Source organism: Mirounga leonina, unplaced genomic scaffold, assembly GCF_011800145.1.
Source record: "Mirounga leonina isolate KUSES-001 unplaced genomic scaffold, KU_Mleo_1.0 Mir_53, whole genome shotgun sequence".
NCBI classification, from domain to species: Eukaryota; Metazoa; Chordata; class Mammalia; order Carnivora; family Phocidae; genus Mirounga; species Mirounga leonina.
The window spans coordinates 24,517,631-24,538,559 of NW_023270807.1; the positions used below are offsets into that span (position 1 = coordinate 24,517,631).

The following is a 20,929-nucleotide window of genomic DNA, read 5'->3' on the forward strand; positions in this document are numbered from 1 at the left end:
ATCAGTCTCCAGGTCTATCATCCTCAAACTCTTGCAATTATTTTTTATTCTATCTTATTGCATCCTGCCTGTACATCTTTCCATCCAGTATCAATTTAGGTATTCGGTTTTCCTGATGTTCCCACAACAATATTTTCTGAATCATTTTTAGCTTTATTTTGGCAATTACCAGCCTAGGCTACAATATCAGTTGGATTACTATATATTTCAGCCAGTTTTTCTGCCTCTAGATTTTTGCCACTATGGTCTCTTCACTCTCACCTGAAGCATCTTTAAGAAACACCATTTCATTTCTTTCTTTATTTTTTTAAAGATTTTATTTATTTATTTGGCAGAGAGAGACAGCTAGAGAGGGAACACAAGCAGGGGGAGTGGGAGAGGGAGAAGCCGGCTTCCCACGGAGCAAGAAGCCCGATGCGGGCTCGATTCCAGCACCCTGGGATCATGACCTGAGCCGAAGGCAGATGCTGAATGACTGAGCCACCCAGGCGCCTCACCATTTCATTTCTTTATCTCCTCATCAAGGACGTAGCATATTTTTTTTCAGGTGTTTGAATTTAATTCTATCCCATTGGATAAAATTTGAAGCTCTCTCACGAACTAAGCTGATTTCTGTCTCTCTGCTAATGAAGGTTAATGACTTTACTATTTGTTGGACCTGCCAGAACCAGTTCTCTTCTGCCCATTCTATTGCCTCAATCTAAAATTGCCCTCTTCTGGGGTGCCTGGATGGCTCAATTGGTAGAGCATGAGACTCTTGATCTTGGGGTTATGAGTTCAAGCCACATAGTGGGCATAAAGCTTACTTAAAAATAAAATGGTCCTCTCCTTTCCTCTATCAATCTCACCTCCATTTTGTTTTTATGGCCTTTGCCATTTCAGGCCTTCTCCAGCCTCAGGCCTTATCAGTTCCACAAAGATGAGACCACAGATGTCTTAATCTAATGTTCCTCAAAAAACTAAAAGTAGAACTACCATACAATCCATGCAATTCCATTTCTCTGTATTTATCAGGGAAAAACAAAAACACTAATTCAAAAAGATGTATGCACTCGCCATGTTCACTGCAGCATTATTTACAATAGCTAAGATATGGAAGCAACCTAAGTGTTCATCAATGAGTGAATGGAAAATATATTGATGAAAAATTATTCAGCTATGAAAAAAAACTTTGCCAATTGCCACAACATGGATGGAACTAGAGGATACCTTGCTAAGTGAAGTAAGTCAGAGAAAGACGAATACCATATGATTTTACTTATATGTGGAATCTAAAAAACAAATGAACAAAGAAAACAAAGCAGGAACAAATTCATAGATACAGAGAACAAACTGGTGGTTGTCAGAGGGAAAGGAGGTGGGGAATGAATGGAGGGGATTAAGAGGGACAAACTTCTAGCTATAAAATAAGTTAGTCACGGGGATATAAAGTACAGCATGGGAAATACAGTCAATAACATTTTAATAACTTTGTATGGTGACAGATGGTAACTAGACTTACCGTGGTGATCATTTTGTAATGTATAAAAACACTGACTCACTATGTTGTACACCTGAAACTTATATAATATTATATGTCAATTATAATTCAATAAAAAAAGACAGTCTCCTTTTCATCACCAATCCAATCCTACAAAGAGTCAAAAAGTTTTTAAAGGAATATCATCGGTTTCAAAATAGCATAAAAAAGAGAACAGGAGACATTTAAGCATTTTTTTATGTGGAAGAGAAGAAACTAGAAAAGAAAGCAATTAAGCTTACAGGCAAGAAAGAGAAGGATTCAAAACAAAGTGTAGTAGAGGAGACAGAAAACATAAAGAAATGGTGGGGTGGTAGTATTTAACAGTAATAGGGAGGTAAGATGCATTTTTCCTCTGTAGTAAGAAAGAAGACTCCGTATGTTTAAATTAAGAGAGATATTGAGGTTGTGAGTTAGTTACAGAAACTCTTGTCAAAGTTGTAAAGCTTAGAAGTCTTGCGTAAGAAATGAGCAGATTATTAAAATCTAGAAGATAATGTGTGTCAGGCCCAAATGAAAAATATCGTCAGGGTGGTGCCAGCCTCTGAAGGGTTTCCGAAATTAGGTTTGTCACACCGATTATAGAGATTGATTATGTATTTTACTCTTATTATTGACTCTGTGGTCTTAGGCAAGCTAGACCACTGTGCAAGCCTCCATGTCCTCATCTGTTGTTTGGGTCCCTGTGAGGACTGAATGAAGAAATGTATGTGAAGTACTTAGCACAATATTTGGCACAGGGTAGGTACACAATCGATTTCTCTGTCATTATTAATCAATGATCTGAAATGCTAACAAGTCTGAAAAATTTGAAGTTATTTTGATGAGATCAGGAATCCAGCAAATGTAATTAAAATGTAAAATTAAATGTAATTAAACTTAAATGTAATTTAAAATGTAATTTAATGTAATTATTGAGGGAAAAAATTCCCACTTGATAAGAGATGGACAAATAAGAAAAATACATGTTTCTGTTTAAACTTTTGCAGTAATGGGAATTAAAATTGACTCAAGGCTCTTCTTTCTAATGTCCATTTCCTGGTAATTATATGCATAAAACCCTTTCACTTATAGTATTATTCGTCAGAGAAATGTTGGTGAAATTCAGAGAAAATGGTGAAATTCTATATTTCTTCAATTAAAAAAAAATGTATGCGGGGTACATTCATGACCAATGGCTGATGGACAAAATGTCAAGCCAAGAAAAAGGTGTTATTTTTAAAGCAGATGGTTTTGAAATTTTATCATAGTGAGGTACTATGGTTCAATAGACCTTGGGAATTACCAACAATAATATCAGGAAAATAAAATTAATAGTTTACTTCTCAGGGAGAGGAATACTACACATTGACAAATAAGTTCTGGGAATTATCTAAATGCTGAAAGCAGTCTGCTAAGGCTCAAAATTAGCTAAGGCTGCAGTAAGATGCATCGATTTGTTCAAAATGAACGGAATAAACAGATGTATCTGACAGGAGGGTGCCGTAGGTATCAGAAGGGAGAGACCCTGCAGTTGGGAGCCTCAATAGGGAAGCCATACTCTAGGCTGAGATAACGAATCCTCAAATGTTTAGTAGGAGAAAACGGCCTCATTTTTTTTTTTTTTTAATCCTTGAAAAATGTATCTCTCCGGCCATTCAGGGTCTATCCCGGCCCTGAAAGTCTACCAAAGCTAATAAGGAAATGGTCGTGCTTGCTTGCGAGATTATAAATGACACAGGTTTTCTACTGACAGTGAAGTAGATAAACAGTGAGGATGACTTTACTGAACATGATCACAAAAGTTAGGAGCATGTCTGTACATCTCTGTGCCTCTTACGCACCTCTCTTCATAACCTGTCCACCCACCGCCTGACCCCGCCACTGCACTAGCTGCCAGCTTCTTGCAGGCCAATAACAGCAGCTCCTCACCTGAGCCTGCTCGGGGCCTCTCCCTTCCTGCACCAGTCTTGCAGAAAACCACGTGGCCCACACGGGGTGCCTACCCTACACCAACGGGCAATCTCAGTCAACTTTTTTTTTTTTTTAAATATATGGGCACTTGATTGGTTTATTTTCATTGAATTATAGTTGACATACAGTATTATATTATTTGCAGGTGTACAACACTGTAGTTCAACAGATCTATACATTATGCAGTGCTTACCATGATAACTGTAGTTACCATTTGTCAACACACAGTTATTATAATATTATTGACTATATTCCCTGTGCTGTACTTTTCATCTCCCTAACCTATTTTATATGTGCAGGATTGTAGCTCTTAATCCCCTTCACCTATTTTGACCATCCCCCTACACCCCTCTACTTTGACGACCACCATTTTGTTCTCTTTATTTGTGAGCCTGTTTCCATTTCTTTTTGGTGTTTGTTTGTTCATTTGTTTTTATTTTTAGCTTCCACATATAAGTGAAATCATATTGTATGTGTCTTTCTCTGCCTGACTTATTTCACTTAGCATAATACCCTCTAGGTCCATCCATGTTGTCACAAATGACAAGATTTTATTCTTTTTTATGGCTAATATTCAACCCAGTGTCCATCCATAGATGAATGGATAAAGAAGATGTGATGTATGTGTGTGTATACATACACATACACACACACACACAATGGAATATTAGCCAATCTCAGTCAATTCTGAGCACATCTTAGGAGATTCTTCAGAAGGTCTTGTGGGATTGAGTACCCATCACTCGTAGAGTAGATCTCAGTAGATATAGTCTTGTATTTTAACTTCTTCTCTATTTATTCGCCTGTCCCTCATTCTTGCATCCTAAAATTACATTCTTCCATTGACTTTCTCAGGCTTTGCTCTGGGGGAACCTAGGCTAAGAGAGAGCAGTTGTTTTTGCCTTTGATGCACTAGTTTTTCTTTGTAATTCCTTTTCTTTCTTGGAAAATGACCAAAGTTCCTTTACCCAGGTGGTTTTACAGCTCTACATATTTTATTTGATTAGTTTGTTTGCTTGTTTAAAAAGGCAAGTGATAGGAAATAAAATTAAATTAACTCACTTTAAGAGGAAAAAGACCCCAAAACTTGCACCAGTGTCTTCTTTTGTGCGGACACAAATTTAACTCATAGTCCATGTTAGCTTTATGTGTCATCCCGATATAGTATCCAGTTATTTAATTGAGCACTACTCTAGTTATCACTGTGAAGGTATTTTGTAAATGTGGTGAACATCTATGATCAGCTGACCTCAAGTCAAGGAGATTGCTCTTGATAATTTGGGTGGGCCTCATCCAGTAGAAAGGCTTTAAAAGCAACAACTAAAGTTTCCCAAAGATGAAATTCTGCCTCAGGCTTATAGCATCAACTTCTACCCAAGAACTTCCAGCTTGCTGGTCTGCCTTATTTCAGATTTGTCAGCCCCCATAATTACATGAGCCAATTCCTTGAATTAACACTCTCTCTCTCACAATGTATAGGTATATGTACATGTAAGTTGTATGGGTATGTGTATACATATATGTATATATATTTCCTATTGGTCTGTTTCTCTGGAGAACCCTAACTGATACATCATGTAATATTCTAAAGTTAATATATTGTATAAGACATTACCTAAAGAAAAAATTTTGCCATCAAGTTAAAATATTTACATTGGGTAAATAAATAAGGAAGAAAATACAAATCTTTCTTACAAAGGAATTCAAAATCATGCAAATAAATATACTCCCTTCAGGAAGGTGAGCTGGACTTAATGACTTGCTTTCAAAGAGTTGAGTAGGGAAAGGGAAAAACAGTAGCTTTATAGTGGAGAAACTTAGCAAACACTACCTTAACCAAGCTTAGCATTGTCAGTGATATCATGTGGATAGCATATACCCTCAATGTGATATGACAAGAAAAATATTTCACCTCTCTGTTATTCTTTCCCCAAAACCTACAACCCCATGTTAAACATAAGAAAAACATCAGACGAACCCAGATTGGGGGAAATTCCCCAGGACACATGGATGGGACTCAAAACTGCTGAAGACTTGAAAATCAAGGTAAGACTGAGAAAACGTCAGAGACCAGAAGAGAGTAGGGAGACCACACAGTTAAATGCACTAGGGTGCCTTGAATTGAATCTTGGAAAAGAGAGGGGACATTACTGGAAAAACTGGTGAAATCCAAAGTCTGGAGTTTATTTAATAATAATATACCAGTATTCCTTCTTAGTTCTGACAAATGTACCACAGTAGTGTAGCATGTTAAAATAAAAATAAAAAACTGGTATATAAGTACTATTTTTACTATCTTTGCAAATTTCTGTATGTCTAAAATTATCTGAAAATTAAAAATATGTGTTAAAAAAAGAAAATATTTACTTACACTCACTATTAACTTAGTCATGACAGTATATGATAAATTTGAGAAGCATTTCTGATTTAATTTTTTAAAATTTCAGTGGTTAAAATATTTTTATTTAATAAGAAAAACACTAGTAATTTAATAATCACGAAAGTTACATTGTGCATACAGAGAGAAAACCCTTCACATAAAAGCAAAATTTCACAATAACTGAGTCAGTATTCCTCAATTTTTAGGAGAAAAATTCTAAAGACATTAAAATCAGAGAAGAATATCAGATAGCATATATTATGACTTTTCCCCTTTCATTTCATCTCAGTTCACTCTGGAAAATAAGTTCTAAATTGAAATTTTATGGATGATCATGTAAATTCTGTTCTAATATTCATAATATTTCAAAGATGATCTATTAACAAACCTGATATTTTGACATATCTGTGCTAAATTTTGGTTACATAATATTGGAAATAAAAATTTAATATCAAAAGCAGGTTACTTTAACAAATAATGTATTATTTGTTTTGGAGGTACAAATAATACATTATATGTTAAAAAAAAAAAAGAAGATAGTAGGAAGGGAAAAATCAAGGGGGGGAATCGGAGGGGAAGACAAACCATGAGAGACGATGGACTCTGAAAAACAAACTGAGAGTTCTAGAGGGGAGGGGGGTGGGAGGATGGGTTAGCCTGGTGATGGGTATTAAAGAGGGCACGTTTTGCATGGAGCATTGGGTGTTATATACAAACAATGAATCATGGAACACTACATCAAAAACGAATGATGTAATGTATGGTGATCAGCATAACATAATAAAATAAAATTTAAAAAAAAAGCAGGTTACTTAAAGTAAGAAAAACTAAAATTTAATAAAATAATATCTATGTTTATATCATTGATATTTCAACATGCATTGGCAAAGCATTATGTTGCACAACAGAACTAGAACTGTTTTTGAAACACTTTCCTTTTTCTTTTATATCTTTATAAGGCAGTAAGAAAAATAATAAATTTTTGGTTAAATAACATTTGCGCAGCTCAGTTTATTTCACATTTGACTTATAATATTGCTTAAAAATATAGAAAAATAGTATAAAATTAAATCACATAATAAAAAATAATTTCTATTTACTATCTTTTAAATTCACTGAGACCAGATTCTACATCCACCCCCTGTTCTTTCGTGACAGATCCTAACTTGTTTTTTGATTAATATCTTTAGTCTGCTGGTTTTGTTTAGGGCAATATGCCCAGTGAAAATGCTTATACCCCTATTTTCCCTTGCAGTTAGGGGTGGATTTAAGACTTCACTATGTGCAACAAGATCTAAACAGATGTCTACTAAGAAGGGGCTTCTAAGAATGCACAGTTTCTTTAATAAGGAGGGAAGTCTTAGCTAGCATGTAACTTTTACTCTTTGTACTTTTTCCTTTTTATCCTGACTGGGACATAGAACCAAGTTCTGGAGGTAGAGCAGTCATCTGTAAACCAATAGGGCAATGTGCATAGGAAAGCAGAAAAAGAAGCTTGAATAAATCAGAATCCTTGCTTATTTACTTAAGCAATTTAGTCAGCTCTGGACAGCCTACTTTCAGATGTCTCATAACTGATAAACATAAACCACTATTTTGTCAAAATGTTATTGTTAAATTTCTGCTGTGTGCAAATTCCATCATCATGTATACTGTCTGTGTCAGAAATTTATTATAAATCTGTATGCTCATTCTTAGTTTGAAATTATAGCCCATTTGGATATTGAATCTCTTGATCATCCAAAATGTGGAGAAGTTTTGTAGCATCTTTCATTGTGGTTGGTAATTTGAGAATTACAGGACAGTCCTCCCCCAAAACATGTACAATTCACGAGCACCATTTCAATACTTTCTCAGTTAAAGGATGATTTCATTTTTCACGGAGAAATTTTTTTTCAAAATTATCATCTACATGTGAACAGTGTTTATATATTGGTGTATATGACTGCACTTTATTCTCCCCTCTATAATGCTGCTGTTACCCATTCTTTATTTAGTTGTTTCTTTACATGACATTCTTACACGTGGATAGCTATCCTATAATTATATAATTTCATGCAGTCACAGCAACTGCATATCTTTTTTTATGTATAATGTTTTCATTTTTTTAATTATTATGTTATGTTAATCACCATACATTACATCATTAGTTTTTGATGTCGTGTTCCATGATTCATTGTTTGCGTATAACACCCAGTGCTCCATTCAGTACGTGCCCTCTTTAATACCCATCACCAGGCTAACCCATCCCCCCTCACCCCTCCCCTCTAGAACCCTCAGTTTGTACTCCATGGAGCGCTGGGTGTTATACGAAAACAATGGATCGTGGATCACCACATCAAAACCAATGATGTCTTGTATGGTGACTAACATAACAAAACAAAATTAAAAAAAAAAAGAACACAGTGTTTGTTAAAAATATTTTTGTTTACCTCAGGGCCATAAAAAACTGGATGTTTTTAACCTCCAATGTGATCTGGGGTAAGAACTTTGTGCTACACCAAGAATGTGATCTAGGTTGGGGACCTTGGGACAGACCAGATAATAACAAAGAGATTTAGGATGGGAGCTATGGGTCACATGGTATCAGATTTTCAGAGGAGATGGAGACGGAAGTCAGCCTTATATAGGTGTCCAACAAGGTTTACATTATTGAGTCTCTATAAAGACTCTGGACAGCAAGGCTCTGGTAAGCAGCCTGGTTGGCAATATTCATTGCATACTGTCACACATAATTTCTGGGAAATTAATGCTGTCTATAATTCCATCAGGAAAGGACAAAAAACTGGAAGCTAGAAGCTAGATCTTCTGTGCTTGGGCTCTGTTTCCCGGACTCTGGCCTATGCGCCTCTTCCCCTGGCTAATTTTAATCTGTATCCTTTAACTGTAATATACCATAACCGTGAGCTTTCAGTAAGGTCTGTTAGTCCTCTAAAAATCATTGAACCTAATGGTGGTCTTGGAGACTCTGGAATTTGCAATCAGTATCAGAAATGAGGGTGTTCTTGTGGACTGTTCCAACTAACTTGGTAGGGACCCAACTTTTTTTTTTTTGTCCTACCCAAAGATATGGCTTATATCTCCTAGGTTAATTTATGGCCCACAATGGCTGTTGGAATACCAGATATTATATCATCAATGAACACTGAAAGAAGCATAAAAGGTATAATTACAAGTAACTGTCCCTGCAAGCTTAAGTAAACTTGTTCTATGCAGTCTTCCCCAAAATTCCAAATAGGATATCTAGTCACAGCTCTTTGGTTGGGGCTTAATCACATGGACACATTTAACTGCAATGGAAACTGGGAAGTCTTTTGATTCAGTAACAATGTACTCAGAAAAACAAAACAAAACAAAATTTGTTACTTAAGGAGGAAGGAAGCATAAAACTTGAATTAGAGAACTACTGATTTCTGGTACATGATTCATAAACTGTATACTTAATGTAACATAAGCAATATATGTATATACCTGTAAATTTGTGTTCTTCCTTAAGGAATAAAAATTATTTTTAATATCATTTTGATAATGGAAATAAAATATTTGAACATTGGACAGCTGGTTTTAAAAACCAATTAGATGAAGGTATCCAAGAAAAATAAAAATGTTAAAAATGTCCAAATAGATTCATACATAAATTATCACAGTGCTATTCATAGAAGCCAAAACTTGAAACAATTCAAATGTCTGTGTACTGAAACATACATGTTTTTAAAATATGGTAAGTCCATACAATGGAATACTCATCAATGAAAAGGAACAAACCACTGATATATACATACTATAACATGGGTAGATCTCAAATCATTATGCTTAATGAAAGAGGCTAGGCAAAAAAGACCACATAGCAAATGATTGAAATGTCCAGAAAAGGCAAATATATAAAGACAGAAAGCAAACAGCAGACTGAGAAAGGGCATAAGGAAACTTTTTAGGCTAATGGACATATCTGAAAGTTGAATTGTGTTAATGATTACATGATTCAATAAATTTACTAAAAATTCTTGAATTGTATTCTTACAACGAATGCATTTTACTGTGCATAAAATTTTACCTCAATAAAACTATTAAAAATAAATAAGTTAGGTGAGCTTCCAGGGAAGATGTGTCAAGGAGCTTCCCTAGCAAAAGTAGAGCTCTGGGAAAGGAAGTGTTTTGTAGCAGTCTTATGCAGCGATTCTTAAGTGTGTCCAGAGGATGCTACATTACTATTATATAATGAAGCTTGTCACAGGTGTTCTTGTACTCCACCCTGGCAACCTATGGAAGGAGCCAGATAATTTTCATTTTAACAAGTTCTTCAAGTGATTATTTTTCACACTGACATTTGAGAGCCCTTGGTCAAAAAAGATAGGTAATTCAGGTTAATGGTATAATGCATTAAGGCTTTGGGTTAGGGATAAATGGAGAGTGGGAAGTTTTTAACCTCCACTAGAGTTTTCTTTTTACAGCATGATGCCATGATTTGTTCAAACATTTAAAGAAAATTATACATTGGTTCATAATAATAGAAATAAATTTCTTTCAAGTTGTAAAACCAAAATACCTTAGGAAATAAAGACCTACAGTATAAGGTAAAAGCCTCACACATAACCATTTTTTGTTTAATTGAGAAAGCTTGAGAAAAGGGAGGAATTTGGACTGGGACTGGCTGATTTAATCACAACAAATCAAAGGAAAGTTTGCTTAAATTGTTGATATAGTTCTCTCTTTAAATGTCAGAACTATAATTCAAAGTTTCTGAAGGTATAAAAACAAGAACAATACAAATTTGTACTAATTTTGTCTGAGCTCAAGGGAAAAATATGATATGGGGTAGACTCAGAATAGAATGTTAATTTAATCAAGGTTAAGAAGTCACAGTGTAGATGTTGTCTTAGTATTAGGTATATCATCTTCTTCAAAAAGCAGAAAACGTGCATCCATTTCTTGAGAGAAACTTGCCAGTTCAAAGACAGAAGAGAGAACAGATTTAAAAATATAATAACCATGATCTAATCCTGAATGACTGAATGGATAATTATAATTTAGAAAGTGACAAAAAGTGGGGTAGAGAGTTAAAGAGCTTTGAGGAGCCAAAATAATTATTTCTCAAAGAACATCAGTGACGAATGGGGTCCTAAGATTTTCCATAGGAAATTCCACATCATTCTGGAGAACAGAGAAAATGACAAACCACACCTTAGAATTGTTCACTTAAAAAGTTCTTTGCTTAAAAACTCAATTAATGAGGGGTGCCTGGGTGGTTCAGTCGTTAAGCGCCTGCCTTCTGCTCAGGTCATGATCCCAGGGTCCTGGGATCGAGTCCCACATCGGGCTCCCTGCTCCACGGGAAGCCTGCTTCTTCCTCTCCCGCTCCCCCTGCATGTGTTCCCTCTCTAGCTGTGTCTCTCTCTGTCAAATAAATAAATAAAATCTTAAAAAAAATACAACGCAATTAATGAAAGGTTAATTACTACCTCGAAATGATACAGAGAAACTTCAAGTGTTCAGTGAAGGCACCTAAGATTATCTGGATTCCATTATTGGTAACAATAAGAACTTGGACAACTAAGTTCACTTCTTCATTCTGTAAAATGGGGCTGATAATACTTCTACTTCAAATGATTTTGTGAGGATAAAGTTGGATGACAGTTGCAAAAAACTTGGCGCAATGTCTGGCACATAAGCCTTTAAGAAATTATATATAATTATGTCTTATAACTACATATAATATATACATATCATTATGTATACACTTATATAGGTATTATTATATATACATAATATATATTATTGTGTATTATCTATTATGTATAATATATGTTTATCTATAATATCTAATTATATATTATATGATATATATTATTACCATTATACCTATTATGACTGTTGTCCTAAAAGGTCAGAATTTTTTTTTTAAAGACGTGCAACACAAAAGAGAAAGCAACCATAGTTTTATTGACCAAATTCTAAGACATTAGAAATACTGGTCATACCTTTCATGCCAGTTTGAGGATGGTTTATCTTTCAGCAACCCTGAACTGTCAGCAGTTTCCAGTTCTACTGATTCATGCTTCTCTGTGCTTTAACTCACACTTTCTCCTCTGCTTGGAATTTCCATTTCTTCCATCTTCCCTCACTTCTAACTGCGTAACTTTGCTTCAAGTTTTCTAATAGTCTTCAATTTTTCCTGAAAGCCAACTCTAGACCTACTGGTACAGATTAGAAGCTTCTCTTCCAAGCTCTTCTAATACTTATGTAAAATTACCACTGGCTGTTTCATCATGCTATTTTATAACAGTGTTTATGTTAGTCAATCTTCTTAAAACAAAGTCTGCTGTTATGCTTTTGAATAACATTGCTCAGAATAGAGGCTGGCTTATCATAGGCACTTGGTAAATATTATTTGGATTTGATTGGCTTGAGTCAGTAGGTGGAATCTGTTAAAGCTGTGTTACAAGTTGACAATATTAACAGATTCAAGGAGTATTTGAAAAATACATAGATGAATGACATAATGGCTTATAAAAAATGAATAAAGTAACATAGATGCATTTAAATATTTTCATGAAGAACACTGCCCTCCAGGCAAATGTCCCTGCCATCAGGTGTGTCTGGAACCAACACACATGGTTTGATTAGATAAACTATGGGTGTTTTCTCATTCTGGTATTTACTAAGTCTGGTGTATACTTGTGCTACTTTATTTTCTCTCTGTTAATTTCTCATTCATTAGCCAGAACCAGTAATATTCAAACAAAAGTACCTAGGGTTAAATAACCCCACTGATTCCTTATAAAATTAGCATTTGCTTTGATATTAATTTATCATATCAGAAATTATTCTTACTCTTACAACTTTCAATCCTTCCATAATTTGAAATATAAATTGTGTCTGACAAAACATGAAACCTACAAAGTGACTTACCACTCAAAGGATTTTCAGTATTAGTATGAATTTGCATAGCAAACCTCAGGTCTCTTTCTTATTTATAAAAATTCTTTCTGAAGCATCTTTCATTTAATTGGTGTTGAAAACAATTCAATTTATATCACCTTCAATCCAATTAGCATGTATTTATTGATTAAGGTAAAAGCAACCACGATGTGGTCCTGCCTTTATCTAATGTTCAACCTAGAAGAAAAGACATTTATTCACTGATATAATCTTTTTACCCCTAAAAAACATATTTTTAAAAATATTTATTTATTTTAGAGAAAGAGAGAGAGTGTGCACGACTGGGGGGAGGGGCAGAGGAAGAAGGAGAGAGAGAAAATCCTCAAGCAGACTCCCCGCTGAATGGAGCTAGATCCCATGACCCTGAGATCATGACCTGACCCCAAATCAAGAGTCAGTCACTCAACCAACTGAGCCTCCAGGGTGCCCCTAAAAAAAGGATTTGAAGTACAACATCCCTTCATGATAAAAACCCTCAAAAAACAAAAACCTCAACAAAGTAGGTTTAAAAGGAACATACCTCAACATAATAAAAGCCACATATGAAAAACGCACAGCAAATATCCTCCTCAATGGGGAAAAACTAAGAGGTTTCCTCTATGGTCAGGAACAAGACAGGGATGTCCACTCTCACCACTGTTTTTTAACATAGTACTAGAAGTCCTAGCTTCAGCCATCAGACAACAAAAAGAAAAAAAAAAAAAGGCATCCAAATTGGCAAGGAAGAAGTAAAACTTTCACTATTTACAGATGACATGACACTCTATATAGAAAACCTAAAAGACTACCAAAAAGCTCTTAAAACTGATAAATGAGGGGTGCCTGGGTGGCTCAGTCGGTTAAGTGTCTGTCTTCAGCTCAGGTCATGATCCCAGAGTCCTGGGATCAGGCCGAGCCCCAAGTTGGGCTCCCTGCTCAGTGGGGTGTCTGCTTCTCCCTCTCCCTCTGCCACTCCCCCCACCTGTTTTCTCTCTCTCTCTCTCATAAATAAAATTTAAAAACCTGGTAAATTAATTCAGTAAAGTCACAGGATAAAAAATCAACATACAGAAATCTGTTGCATTGCTATGCACCAACAATGAAGCAGCAGGAAGAGAATTTAAGGAATCATTTACAATTGCACCAAAAACAATAAGATACCTAGGAAGAAAACCTAACCAAAGAGCTGAAAGGCCTGTACTTTGAAAACTATAAAATGCTAATGAAAGAAACTAAAGACGACACAAAGAAATGGAAAGACATTCCATGCTCATGGATTGGAAGAACAAATATTGTTAAAATGTTTGTACTACCCATAGCAATCTACACATTTAATGCAATCCCTATCAAAATACCAACAGCATTTTTCACAGAGTTAGAACAAGTAATCCTAAAATTTATGTGGAACCAGAAAAGACCCGGAATAGCCAAAGTAATCTTGAAAAAGAAAAGCAAAGCTGGAGGCATCACAATTCCAGACTTCAAATTATAATACAAACTGTAGTGATCAAAACAGTACAGTGCTGGCACAAAAATAGACACATAGATCAATAGAACAAAAAAGAAAAACGAGAAAAAAATCCACAACTATATGGCGAATTCATCTTTGACAAAGCAGGAAAGAATATCCAACAGGAAAAAGACAGTCTCTTCAACAAATGGTGTTGGGAAAATTGGACAGCCACATGCAAAAGAATGAAACTGGACCATTTTCTTACACAAACAGAAAAATAAATTCAAATTGGATTAAAGACCTAAATGTGAGAACTGAAACCATAAAAAATCCTATAGAAGAACACAGGCAGTAACTTCTTTGACATGTGCTATAGCAACCTCTTTCTAGATATGTCGTCTGAGGCAAGGGTAACAAAAACAAAAATTAACTATTGAATGTCATCAAAATAAAAAGCTTCTGCACAGAGAAGGAAACAATCAACAAAACTAGAAGGCAGCCCTAGAATGGAAGAAGATATTTGCAAATGTCATATCTGATAAAGGGCTAGTATTCAAAATCTATAATGAACTTATCGAACTCAACATCCAAAAAACAAATAATCCAGTTAAGAAATGAGCAAAAGATATAAATAGACATTTTTCCAAAGAAGACATGCAATGGCCAACAAACATGAAAAGATGCTCAAATCACTGATCATCAGGGAAATATAAATCAAAACTACAATGAGGTATCACCTCACACCTGTCAGAATGGCTAAAATCAACAACAGAGGAAACAACAGGTGTTGGAGAGGATGTGGAGAAAGGGGAACCCTCCTACACTGTTGGTGGGAATGCAAACTGGTGCATCCATTCTGGAAAACAGTATGGAGTTTCCTCAGAAAGCTAAAAATAGAACTACCCTACAATCCAGCAATTGAACTACTTGGTATTTACCTAAAGAATACAAAGATACTAATTCAAAGGGATACAGCCACCCCATGGTTTATACCAGCAGTATCTACAATAGCCAAATTATGGAAACAGCCCAAGTGTCCATCAACTGATGAATGGATGTAGAGGAAGTGGTATATATATATAATGGAATATTACTCATCCATAAAAAAGAATGAAATCTAGCCACTTGCAATGGCATGGATGGAGCTAGAGAGTATTATGCTAAGTGAAATAAGTCAGACAGAGAAAGACAAATACCATTATGATTTTATTCATTTGTGGAATTTAAGAAACAAAACAAATGAACATAGGGGAAAAAAAGAGAGGCAAACCAAGAAACGCACTTCACTACAGAGAGCAAACTGATGGTTACCAGAGAGGAGGTGGGTAGGGGGATGGGTTAAATAGATGATGGGGATCAAGGAGGGCACTTGTGATCAGCACCGAGTGTTGTATGGAAGTGCTGAATCACTATATTATACAACTGAAACAAATATTACACTGTATGTTAACTAACTGGAATTTAAATAAAAACTTTAAAAAAAGGATTTGAGAGAAGGGCAAGGGAGGTGAGAAGGAGGGAGGAATGGGGGCCCGTGCTGTCTGGAGAGGGCCAGGGGTGGACCAACGGCGGGCTCGGCTGGAGGGGAGTTCCCCAAAGAAGGCTCCTCCCAGCCCGAGTCCTGTCTACAGTCTTCCCCAATCTAGGGGACTCAGCGCCCAGATGCTGCTATGGATGACATTTTCACTCAGTGCCAGAGGGGCAACGCAGTGGCTGTTCACCTGTGGCTGAACACCATGGAGAACTACCTCAACCACGGGGGTGATCATGGCTTCTCCCCCTTGTACTGGGCCTGCCAAGAGGGCCGTTCTGCTGTGGTTGAGATGCTAATCATACGGGGGACACAAATCAATGTGATGAACCATAGGGATAACACCACCCTGCACCTGGCAGCCAGTCATGGACACCGTGATATTGTGCAGAAGCTGCTGCAGTATAAAGCTAACATCAATGCAATGAACAAGCATGGAAATCTGCCCTTGCACTATGCCTGTTTTGGGGGCCAAGATCAGGTTGCAGAGGACCTGGTGGCTAATGGGGCCCTTGTTAGCATTTGTAACAAGTATGGAGAGATGCCTGTGGACAAAGCCAAGGCACCCCTGAGAGAGCTCCTCCAAGAGCGTGCAGAGAAGATGGGCCACAACCCTAACCATATTCTATACAAGGACACATTCTGGAAGGGAACCACCCTCACTCAGCCCAGAAATGGGACTCTGAACAAACACTTTGGCACTGACTTCAAACAGCTCAACTTTCCGGCAAAGCTCAATGAGAATCACTCTGGAAAACTATGGAAGGGCCGTTGGCAGGGCAGTGCTAAAGGTTCGAGACTGGAGTACAAGGAAGAGCAGGGACTTCAATGAGGAGTGTCCCCGTCTCAGGATTTTCTCGCATCCAAATGTGCTCCCAGTGCTAGGTGCCAGTCAGTCTCCACCTGCTCCTCACCCCAGCTTCATCGCACACTTGATGCCTCCAGTCATGTTACTACCCCAGCCATGGGGTCCATCCCCTTCGCCATCCTTACCACTGCAGCCCCCAAAAGAGCTAGGCTCAGAGCTTTGTCACTTGCCACACAGTATCTCCCAGCATGGGAGGGACTAGCCCTGCCTGTCACAATAAAGTTTATTATGAAAAAGAAAAAAAAAAAGGATTTGAAATGGTCCTCAATGAAAGACATCTGTACAGAAAAAAGAAACAAGAATCAAAATAGTTTCAAGGCAAAGGGGAGACCAAAAAAGCAATTAAATATGATGCAAAAGGAGAATGAAATAATACCATAATATACTAGGTGGTGCTGAAACACAGAACAGGAAATATTTCCTTCAAGGTAGGAAAAGATGAGGAAAGATTTCTTGGAATATGTGGGATTTGAATTTGAATTTGATGGACAAGAAATGGATATAAATTAATAAAGACATATCAGGTCAAGGGAAAAGGTAAAAAATCACAAAATTCTTGCAGAATGAGTATTTTTGTGATGTATGTAGTGTACATGGGAGGGATGTTGGTAAAGATAAAGCTAGGAGAGACTGACTGGAATCACATATTGGAAAATCTTGGGCTACATGCTAAGCAATTTAGGGCAAGGGAAAAATAGGAAAATTTTAAGAAGGGTATGACATGAGAATTCAGGCAGCTTTAAAGCAGAAGGAACTGAATGAGGAAAGAACAATTACATAATTATTGTAACAATAAAAGTAAGAAAAGATGGCAATCAGAACTAGGTCAGCGGCAATATTCTTTAGGAATAGGAGCTGCTTTTTTTAATATTTTGTAGAACTAACAAACTGCCTTGCATAAAATCAGTGCTTAAAGATTATTTGTTGATAGGATATAATTGTAAGGAATTCCTTCCTGTCCCAGTGCATGATAGAACTCACCTCATGATGTTATGAATTAACTTTTAATCTCTTCATAGTTTTAGGAATAAGGATTGATTCTTGGAAAATATGAATATATTAACTTGTATACATTGAAAGAATTGGGTTGTCAGCATGAATTTGAATACAAAATTTAGATTGTTAATTCAAAAAGCTAAAAGTATCATAGAGAAGTAATTTACTCTAGTTGCTTGATTTTTAGAAAGACAAATTATCCAAGGGAATAATGTCAATAATACAAAATATTTCAATAAATGAAGATTATTGGCCTCATTTCTTGCTTAATATAAGAAATATAGGAATCACATTATTGAATAATTGATTGTAAGAAATTTTTTCTGGGTATATCATATAATCCTATTTGCTTTTCTATTTTCATTTTATCTATTTTTTCCCTATCCTATATATTATTAAACAAACAAACTTTGTGGTCCAGAGTATCCACGTATTTATTTTGAGCTTCATTCTCAAGGCTGAATTATCTTACTGTTAGATGTTTGAGTTGCAAGATTATCCTCTGGAATTCCAAAAACTACCCTGGAGCAGCCATCCAGACCTTACCTCATGGTCTGGATGATTTCCTTTATCTGCCTCCTTACTGCCAATATCTCCCATTTGTCCATTGTAGATAAGGGCAAGTGGGATTTTAGTTTGGATATTGGTGAATAGGAGCTGTCACAAAGAATTTGAACAGTTCAGCACTCCTGAAATGTAGTATTTCCTCCCTCTTCCTAGTCCTCATTATCTGTACTTCCCACATCCATGCCAGACTGGCAAATGGGGCCCAATACTGAAGTAGGTTGTCTCTGTTTCCTATGAAGCGATAAACTGCAGGAATATCATCTACAATTCTTCTAACACTCCTAGCATAGTCTTTTCAACCAAGAACTCCTGAGAGCTTATTATTTAAGAAAAGTATGTAACTCTATATTTATTTTCACCCTTTCATTATCTCTTGTAATTTCATTTTTCTTCCTGATTTTTGTCAAGGTTGTGGCTCTAAATTATTAAGCTTCTGCTACAAGGAGCTCTTTAGGATAAAGATCAAAGGCAAATATGAAGAAGCCTAACACTGAACTGTGTCTTCACTAGGGAACACAATGTGTTGTAATATTAATATCATATACATGGAAATAATTAATTACATTTAAAATGAAAAGTGGGAAATCCCTTGTCAATGAAAACCTGAACTTGCATATTAAGTTCCTAGGAGGCTCATGGAGACCATTAATCAAAGCAATGTGTTTTCATCATTTCTTAAAAAATAAACAGAACTCTTAAGCTGAAGTATTCTTCTAAAAAAATAAGGCTGAGTTGCTTTGTTATCATTATCTGAAAGCCACCACTAATATCTAGGTTTGTTTGTAATAAGAGAAGAATGCAGCATTTTTTTTGAGAAATATAGTTTCTCAAATGAAAGCTCCAAGGAACTCTAGAAGTTAAGGCTGACTCTAGTAGGTCTGCAACAGATCTGTCTGTCCTAAAGAAAGTTGCAGCCACAGAGAGAGGGGGACATCCTACTACATTTTTAAACTGCAACATCATGAAAATTATAAAAGACCAAAAGTAGAGTTATTTTACGTTCGAGAACTTGATATAAAGACATACTCAAGAATACATGTAGTACATTTTATTTTGAAATGTAAAATTATAAAAGGATAAATAGTTCATATACTGGGTATGTCAGAGTTACCTATTTCTCATGGTTTCTTTCAAGGGATTCATAAACTATAACAAGACCAAGTGGTCTCTCAAAACAGAGACTTTATATTCATCTATGGAGAATTGAAAGCAACGCAATTTTAATTCAGGAAATAGCTTAATGTTATGGCAAGTATTGCCAGGTGCAAGGGATAATGCTCCTAAGTTCCTCATTGTCTGGTTTTCTTCCTTATCTAATTAAATACCAGTCAGATTTTGGGAAAAATAATTCTTAAAATACAGTGGCCTTTTGTCTTGCTACATTTCCCTTCTGGATTCAATTTTCCTTTGTATTTAAGTACAAATAAGATTGTTTAAATTATTACATCTCAGGGAAAGACTAATAAGATGTGTTTGTTCAATTAGACTCTGAAAATTACTTTGAAATGTTCAGGAAATAGAGCAATAAAATCAGTTTTCAATCTAATCAAAGTAAAATAAATATCACCTAATATAAACTAAAGGAAAACTTGTTTATTCAAAGATTCCAAAAAAAGAAACGTTTATTTAAAATTGCTTTGCCATGATTACTTGAGAGCCAACATTAATGTTTAAGTTTATTCTGGATAAAAGATAAATGTTACATAATTTTGGAAAATGCATTTTCCAAAAGACCTTTTGGGACAATTTCATGATCGATTTTTATTTGCTTATATTTGTGTATATATATGTATGTATATATTTGGAGATAGATATGTATATATGTATATTTGTATACATGTATGTATAATATGGGTATATATATATATTTTTTGCCTACATGTATATATATGTGTGTGTGTATGACCTATATATATGCGACGTACACACACACACACACTGGGAAGAAATAAAGCCATTGCTGCTCACAAAGAATATAAAAATGTTCTGATAGGTATAGGTGAATATATTTATGGATAAAAGGAATTTTATTAAAATCTATGATTTATCAGCCTATAAATACATAACAGATACCTAACAGATAACAAATTCAGTGCTCTTAATCTTTACAATTTGGTGTTTTAAAAATTTCATCAGAGGAAGAATTTCATATACATCAGTTTAAGTTAACTGGCACTCTCCTCTGGGGTTACTACAGCATCTATATATTCAAATTTTGCCCTTAATTTTGCTTAAATCCCCATTTGCAATACTTCAAATGTTTTCTCTTAACTTTCTGTTATCTTTCCCAGAAAGTTATGGATATTACTAAGTAATACTGACATTTTTGGACTTTGTTAGAATATTAATTTACATTCATATTTAAATGTTTAGATGTCATTCAACTAATTTTTAGATTAGTTGTTTTAGAGTTTCCCAAATGCCAAGCCTAACTTCGTGGAATAGAACATCTTTTAGTTTGGCATTCTGTCCTTAGCTGCTCCTATTTTCCTCAAAATTACAGTGATACCATAGTTTTTAATCCTTCCTGACTTCTGAAGGATATTCTAGCTCTCACACTTTCTCATTCGCCCACTGCCTCTCATCGCTTCTCTTTTGCCTTTAAAATTGCACAAATCTTGATTCAGATTAAAAACATCTTTGATTTAGAGATGGCTTCCGCTGTGTTTCTCCTTGGCATCTCCAACTTCTAGAAAGAATAATCTGCAAACTGAGACATCCTCTACTCATACTATTCCCTCTTT

General features: G+C 35.6%; 1 protein-coding gene across 1 annotated transcript; it reads left to right on the top strand.

Annotated features, from left to right (window-relative positions):
- Nucleotides 1-15,714: 15,714 nt before the first annotated feature.
- On the top strand, nucleotides 15,715-16,713 carry LOC118000764 (integrin-linked protein kinase-like). The gene has a single exon (XM_034990632.1). It carries the CDS (start codon nucleotides 15,894-15,896, stop codon nucleotides 16,584-16,586), a length of 693 nt encoding a protein of 230 aa, XP_034846523.1. The 5' UTR covers nucleotides 15,715-15,893; the 3' UTR covers nucleotides 16,587-16,713.
- Nucleotides 16,714-20,929: the final 4,216 nt, after the last annotated feature.

Excerpts from the sequence above, each read along its gene's own strand:
- LOC118000764 (XM_034990632.1), top strand. The coding sequence starts at position 15,894 with ATGGATGACATTTTCACTCAGTGCCAGAGGGGCAACGCAGTGGCTGTT.